This window comes from Panthera pardus, unplaced genomic scaffold (assembly GCF_024362965.1).
Source record: "Panthera pardus isolate Hobbes unplaced genomic scaffold, ASM2436296v1 HiC_scaffold_23, whole genome shotgun sequence".
Lineage (NCBI taxonomy): Eukaryota > Metazoa > Chordata > Mammalia > Carnivora > Felidae > Panthera > Panthera pardus.
In genome coordinates, this window is record NW_026526799.1 from 4,787,981 (window position 1) to 4,795,418 (window position 7,438).

General features: G+C 53.7%; 1 protein-coding gene across 1 annotated transcript; it reads left to right on the forward strand.

The window, feature by feature from the left end:
• The first annotated feature begins 4,112 nt into the window (after positions 1–4,112).
• On the forward strand, positions 4,113–7,074 carry NMB (neuromedin B). The gene is made up of 3 exons (XM_019460348.2): positions 4,113–4,329; positions 4,941–5,113; positions 6,802–7,074. The coding sequence occupies exons 1-3, from the start codon at positions 4,173–4,175 to the stop codon at positions 6,964–6,966; spliced, it is 495 nt and encodes a 164-aa protein (XP_019315893.1). The 5' UTR covers positions 4,113–4,172; the 3' UTR covers positions 6,967–7,074.
• The last annotated feature ends 364 nt before the right edge of the window (positions 7,075–7,438 follow it).

A 7,438-nucleotide genomic window follows, 5' to 3' on the forward strand; every position in this document is an offset into this window, starting at 1 on the left:
TGGAGGGAGAGAATATGATTTTTAAACTATAAATCCCTATTCTACAAATCTTGGGAGTTTCTGGAACGGTACCTACTCTTGGTTAAGAGTCGTTTCCCTTTCCTTTAATTGGCCAGTTGATTTAGATTGATAAGCTGGATTCCAGCTTTAAATCAAGGAGTCTAGTTAAGAGAGTTTGTACTCTGGATCTGTGTCAGGCGGGCAACTAGATCCCCGGCATGAGACTTGATCAAAGTGGTCAGCCTGACAACTTATTTAAGCGAAAAAAGAGCAATCGCTCTAGAGCTTGTCTCTTGGAATGGGCCAGAAGCTGAGGTCAATATGCTGGCCTTTTTAGTCTGCCAGACAGCTTGCAGTGTAACGGGCGTTTTGCTGACTGTGGTGTCCGCACACTTTTAGAGGCTACCCGGGGACCCCTCCCTCCCCTGTAATGGGCTTCAGATGTGAGGCAGGCTCTGCTTTTCCCAGGACCCAGCTAATAGGACAGGGTACTTAGACTCTGCCGTGTGCTCTGCTAAGTGCTTTTGAATCTGTGACAGATTTGTATTTTCTCTCATTCAGTCTTCAGAATAAACTTGCATTTTACATAAGAGAAACCAGAAGTTCAGAGACCTGCCTGCTGCTGTTTTCATGTCACGCTGTTAGGGGTCATCACCCTGTCCTTGTACCTCTGTCATATCTGATGAGACCCTTTCATTTCATATCTGATCAGACCCTTTCAATGAAATGGTCTGATGAGACCATTTCATTTAAAAGTTTTAAAAAGGGGAATAGATCCCACGCCCACAGGGCTCTTGGGAATTCTTCAGAGGCACTAGGCTGTCCCGTGGGCTTGCTCAGATGAGCGAATCGGTTAGAAATAGTGAGGCGCTCTGGACCTCAAGGGGTATTTATTTCAGTTACTGAAATGTCCCCTGAAGTACACGGTGGTTCCAGCCAGGTAACATGAGTGCTGGGCCTGGGGCCGCCCCCTCTCTCGGGTTTTCGGGACGTCCCTGAGCAGCAGCTGCTTTGCCCCCTTAGCCACCGTTGGGATTGCCCTCACTTTGTCAGATGGAGGTATTCTCTCTTTTTCTGAATATCGCCTTTAAAAACCGCTCTGTGTTTTGGCAGTTTCGGTTTCTGCAGTATTTCCTTACTAATGGTTAGTGTTCTGATTGTCTAGCTCATCTTTATGTGCTCCCTCTGGCTGAGAAATTGCATCCTGCATCCCTGAGTCTCCTCTCCTCTCTTAAGGATCCTGCTGTTTTCCTGATGATACACTGCTTTCCTGAGCAGGACCTGAGATATAGCTCAGCGTGCTTCTCTTCAGCCTCCCGGCCCACACGGGCACAGATCTGTGCTCAAGAGTTTGCCACCAGTGCTCCTACAGCGTCCTTTTCTGAGCAGCTCTGGGTTTACTGTCCTTCCTTTTCACCAGACTCGTGTGTGTCTAAGTTTCTGCTTTTCCCTTCCTCTGTTGTCCTCTGCAACTTTCACGTGTGTGAAGTCCACTCTGGTTTTCTCCATTTGTTTATTAGTTTTTGTGTGACTAACTCGCTTTGTCCTTGCGTTAACCCATCTGTAAAATGGGCGTCATACCAGTCTTTACTACGTCAAAATAGTGTTGGTGATCAAAGGAACGTGCGTGTAAGTACTTTTGGAAAACAACAACAGAAAAGATGCAGTTGTGAAAAGATGTAACTTGTAATTGATCCTAATTTAATGAAAATATAGCAAAGAGTAATACATGTGTCCTTTATTCAAAGCCATCTTTGATTAAAAACCATGGTGCAGTTTAAATGTTTCTTCGGCATTGGTTATAACAGGATTTGCCGTGTATCGTTCACCCCTTAATCATCTTTTGGATTGTCCTATGAATCTTCTCTGCGCCTTCGGATATCCTTGAATGTTGTAGAAACCTGGGAAGGGCCAAGTGTGAGCACTGAAGAGCTTCTCCACGAGCCTCCAGATGATTCACTGTCCGTCTTCCCAGTGGGATGGCAGCCCTTAGACTTCCCTTGCCGTCACAGGAGACTCGGGGAACAGGCAGCGGGCACTTGAGGTCCTCGTTCTAAACTCAGAGCCTAGCACACTCACTGGGGCATCGAGCTTGGAATTGTGGTCTTGGGCAAGCCACCCTCTCTGCTTGCCTAGTGCTGCTCATGCCTGGGACAGTGTTTTATGGCTGGCGGTGGGGCTGCTACCCTGCTTCTTTCTGCAGGGTTCTCAGGCCCCCGTGCTTGCTGTGCTAGCCTGACAGATAAAATGATCCCCCTGGGGGCACCTGGGGACAGTCTTGTAGCTGTGGACCCATGCTGTGACAGAGGAGGCTTGTCTGGAGTGTAAACGAACCTGTCAGAGCAGAACCCACGGTCCCAGGGTCACCTTTAGAAGCGAGGGCGAACTCTAAATTCAGTGCCTGCTCCCTTTCTCCGCTGAGAAATCTAAACCAGCTTTGAGATGGTTACACTTTGATGGCAAAATGGGAGTGGGTGTGGTTTAGGGAAATAGCATCTGCCCCGCATGACTTTGGGGGCCTGACAGAGTGATCCAGGCAGACCCGAAGTCTGATTCTGGTGTGACGTCTGGGCGAGTGACTCAACCTCTGAGCCTGTTTCCAGTTATAAAATGAGAGATAAACCTACCAAATAAGGTTCCAAATAAGGTTCCTCGTGTGTGTTCCCACTAATTTCTACATCCGTGGGCCAGAGGAGAGGGAGGGGGTCACAGAGGGAATTGTGATGGGAAGGTGATAAGAGCTATATCTGTACACCGCAGCTAAACAGTGACAAGAATGCAGAGAGGTGTAAATGCCAGGATGGGGGGTGAGAAGCAAGGAGATTGGGGGAAAAAGCCAGGGCCAGAAATGGAGTGTCCCTGTCCTGTAGGTCATGCTCCTGGGAATTCAGCATGACAACCAGCCTCTCATATACACTTCCCTGTTTAGGATGGTGATCCATAGAGTTAGCAGCCCGTGCTGCGCTGGATACATGTGAGATTATAATAATACGAAGCAGCATTACTGAGCCACACTGGGGCGTAGGTTCTGTCACAGCCACACTGTGCAGTGTTTCAGGGAAGAGCCCAGAACCCCGGGTTGGTCTGCATTCACTCCTTTGGTGCTCTGTTTCTCCAATGAAACGGTAAACTCCCTTGGCAGCTGGGAATTACCCTCTGTCTCCCTACTGTGCCTACCTTCATGCTCCCGAACATTGGTGTTTAGTGAACCTTTAAGCACAAATAAAAGTATTATTCTGGAGCACAGTGTCTTACTCATTAAGTGATGCCACTGACCCAAAAGTTCTTTCCAAAACAGGTGTGGACTTGGGAGGAGGAGAGTGCTGGCTGTGAGAGGGCCGTCTGCAGGACTGCTGCTTCCTGCCACAACGTGACTGTGCTAAGAAATGTAAAATTATTAAAAACGGGGCAGCGTGGTTATTACTGTTTTACAGCCGAAGAAAGTGAGCTTCAACGAGGTCACACGGTTTTGTATATGAACTCTTGGTCTGGTGCTCTTTCTACTTCCCTGACCCAGAGATCCGCTTTCGGCCGAAGTGAAGGCTGGTCGCCCCCCAAGTAGAGCGTCCGTTCCTGGGGTGAGGGGTGTTCGCTATCCCCCCATCCCTTGCTCTGCATTGCCCACCCCAGCACCTGCTGTGGTTTCGACATCACCTCTGGTGAGCTGGCGGTGAGAGGGCCGAGAGTAGGGTGAACACGGGTCGTATTCCCGAAGAGGGAAGGGCTGGCAGGCATTTTATGGCTCGCCTGGTGCCCGGGACTTTGCTGGGCACCGCAGCGCCAGTGTCCTCGCCCCCACTTCTACCCTTATAAATGAGAGACTCCCAAGAAGTAACCACTCGTGGCCCGAAAACCAGTGGGAGCCGCGAGGGGGCGGCCAGGGGAACGGGCTTCGCCCCGCCCCCCCCTCCCCGTAATGGGGGGTCCTCTGCCTGAAGATAGTGGGCTTGGGCGCCCGCCCTGCGGACGCGGTACCCAGGCGGTGGCCCAAGCGGCTGGGCGCGGCGCCTCGCATCTTGCGGGGGCGGGGCGGCCGCGAGCGCGCCGGGGGCGGGTTCCTCGGAGCAGGCTCCGCCCCCCCAGGAGCGCGGGTTTAAAAGGTGGGAAGGCTGGCGCCCCGGCCGTAGCGGCTGCGAAGCGCGCCGGGGCGGAGGCTCGGCGAGGGCTCAGCCATGACCCTGCGGGCGGGGGGCGCTCGGCTGCTAGGCGGCCTCCTGCTCTTCGCTCTGCTCGCTGCGGGCGCCGCGCCGCTCAGCTGGGATTCTCCGGAGCCCCGCAGCAGGGCCAGCAAGATCCGAGTGCACCCGCGGGGCAACCTCTGGGCCACCGGTAAGTCTTCGGGACCCGCGCAAGCGCCCTTTTCCGTGCTCTGATCCCATTTCCCTTCTCAGGCCGTTCCTCAGCCACGGACTCTGGCGTCTGCGCGGATGAGGACCCTGGAACCCGTCTAATTTAATAGATGGAAAACTTGAGACCCAGACAGTTCAGTGACTTGGCTGAGATCGCTCAGCCAGTTAAAGCAGAACTGGGTCTGGATCCTAGATCTGCCTGCCAGCCGGTGCCCCTGGCCTTAGGCAAGAGTCTACTGAATCCTCTTCTGTCCTCTGGTGTGTCTTCTCTGCCCCTGCACCTGGCAGACACTTCTTCCTTCTCCGCTTTCCTCCTTGTCCTCGCCCGGCCCCTGGAAAGCAGGCAGCACAGCTGGCAGTTTCCCTCCTTCCAGCTGTGCCATTCTCTCCTGTTCAGGAAAAGCGGAGGTGGGCTTTGCTACCAACCCGGGGTGTTTGTGGCTCCTTGGTGAGGAGGAGGAGAGGGAGGAGGAAGGTTGCCCGTGGATCCTCCTGCCATGAGAACTGAAAGTTGGGAGAGATGGGGAACTTTCCCACTGAGATGGGATCCTCTCTCCCCACCTTCCTTGTGCCTTGGCACCTCCTTTCTAGGTCACTTCATGGGCAAGAAGAGTCTGGAAACCCCCAGCCCATTCCTCTCGGGAACAGCTCCCCACATCTCCCTGAGGGACCAGAGACGGCAGCTGAGTCACGATCTGCCCAGGATCCTCCTGCTAAAGAAAGTTCTGGGCATGAGCCTTAGCAGCCCAGCACCTCACCCCCAGGTGAGCCAGGCTCCCACCTCAGGACCAGGAGAGACCCAGCTGCTCCTGGTTCCAGCACGGGGCTTAGGGTGTGACTTCTCCCCCAGGTATGATGGGCCCCAGAAAGCCAGGGATTCCAGGCTCTCCCCATGATCCAGAGTTCAAAGGGAGAAGACTTTGAAGAAAGGAAGCTGACCTTCCCAGTAGGGAAGAAGTTCCCCCTCACCGAGTCCTCAGTGTAAAGTCACAGCCTAGGATTAGCCAGCCTCTTGCAGCAGGACGTGCCCCCCACCCCCAGGCCTGCCCCACCCCAGCTGTCCACGTTTGCCGTGCCTCGGGGATACTTACCGCTACAGTTGGGACCCTGAGGCCCAGAGAGGAGGAGAGTCAGCATCCAAGACGGAGTCCAGACCTTGTTCGCCTTGACCAGTGCTCTTCCCAGTCACTCGTCTGCCTCAGTGACCCTCAGTGCAGGGTTTCTCAACCTCAGGACTCTTGACATCCTGGGCTGCATGATTCTTTGTTGTGGGGGCTGTCCTGTGCATTGTAGGAAGTTTCTGGTATCCCTTGTCTCTATCCACTAGAGCATCCTCCCCCTGCCCAGTTGTGACAACAGAAAAACATGCCTCCAGACGTTGCCAGAGGCCTTCTTGTGAGGGGGTCGGGGGAGGGAGCCAGATTACCTTTGGTCATAAACCACTGACCTATGAGATCCAAGGCCCCAAAGTAGAGCCAAGCCAGCTTTGGTCTCTGGCCTGGTAGAAGGGCAGCTCTTCATTCCCTGCTCCTGAGGCGGCCCCCACCCCACACAACCTTCCCGGTACTTTGTTACTGTGGGCAGAAGGCAGTGTAATGTGGTAGAATGTGGGTTCTGGGGACAGCGTGCTAGGCTCCTCACCTAACTAGTAGCTGTGTGACCTTAAAAATGTCACTTAACCCCTCTAAGCCTCATCTTCCTCATTTATAAAATGGGATTGATAGCGCCCATCTCACATTAAACAAGACCGTTTGTGTCACATGCTCAGCATGACGCCTGGCACATAGAAAGCACTTCGTAAACAGGAGCTATCAGCAGCACCTGTTACAGACTCCCCTTCATAACTCCACTGTGCCCAGCATATAGTGCACACTTTTTGAAGGAAGGGAGGGGGCATTCCCTAGAGAAGGTCTAACTCCAGCCCCGGTCAGCATGCCTGGTCCTCCTCATGCACAGAATTGCCAGCCCCTGGGGACCTCAGATGTAAGGGCCAGGAGCTTGGGCTGGCTGAGTCTGAACGGAGGTGATGTCACCTCTGGCTGGGGCTGGTGGTCTTGAAGGCCTAAAGCATGCAGACCCACTAGCAAGTCTCAGAGGAAGCAGTACCTAGCACTAGAGGATGGGGCTTCAGAAGTGAGGTCTGGGGCAGAGCTGAGGGCGGGGGAGGGAAAACGTTGACACTGGCCCAGGGCCAGGCACGCACATGGACTTCACTTCTGTGATCTCCTTGACTGTCATGATCACTCTGAGGTTGGGCTGTCACCCTGGGAAAACCACCACCCCGACCCCTCCCACCTCGTCTTCTGGGAGAAAGGTGCTAGGAGGTTGCCTAGGCTAAGAGCCTGCGCCTGCCTGCCTCTGTGGACGCCTAGCACTTAGGAATGGCAGGATGCCCCTGTCATTTCCCCCCTCCACCCAGGTCAGTTCTTCTGTGTGTTCCCCTTCGGTACAGGAGGCTGCTGGTGCAAGTGGTGCAGAAGTGACACCATTAATGAGGAAGATACGACGACGTGGCTTGGACCGTGCCCTCCCAGGGGAGGAGCTCAACGGGACCCTGGCAGTGGCCCCATCTGGACGTAAAACCTGGCCTCAAATCTCTGTGACTCCATTAGTGTGATTTCTGGTTGTGTCGCCAGGAATATTGCCAATGCAGACACAAATTATGTCCCTGCTGTATTTCTTGCTTCCCTGTTGAAGTTGTGAATAAAACCCAGCTCTTAATGAAGCATATCTGATCCTCTCCTTCCAGCCATGTTTGAGGGCATGGGAGGGAAAGGGGGGCCGGAAGACTGGAGGACAGGATGCTCAGTAAGATGGAGCTGGCTCCAAAAAGCCAAGAAAACTTCACGACACCAGCCTCCTGAGGACTCCTAAGTCAGTCGCTCATTCAGCAAGCAGGTACTCAGGGCCTGTCATATATGCCTGGTCCTGTGCCAGGCGCTGGGTTCTTACTCACCTCTGCCACCTGCTGGCACAGGCAAGTCTCATGTTTCCTCTCCTGTAAAAGGGAGCTGCCTACACTGCAAGATGGGGTTTTGCTTACCGCATTTCATTTCATTCCCACGCCAAGCTTCGAGGGGAGTGCTCAG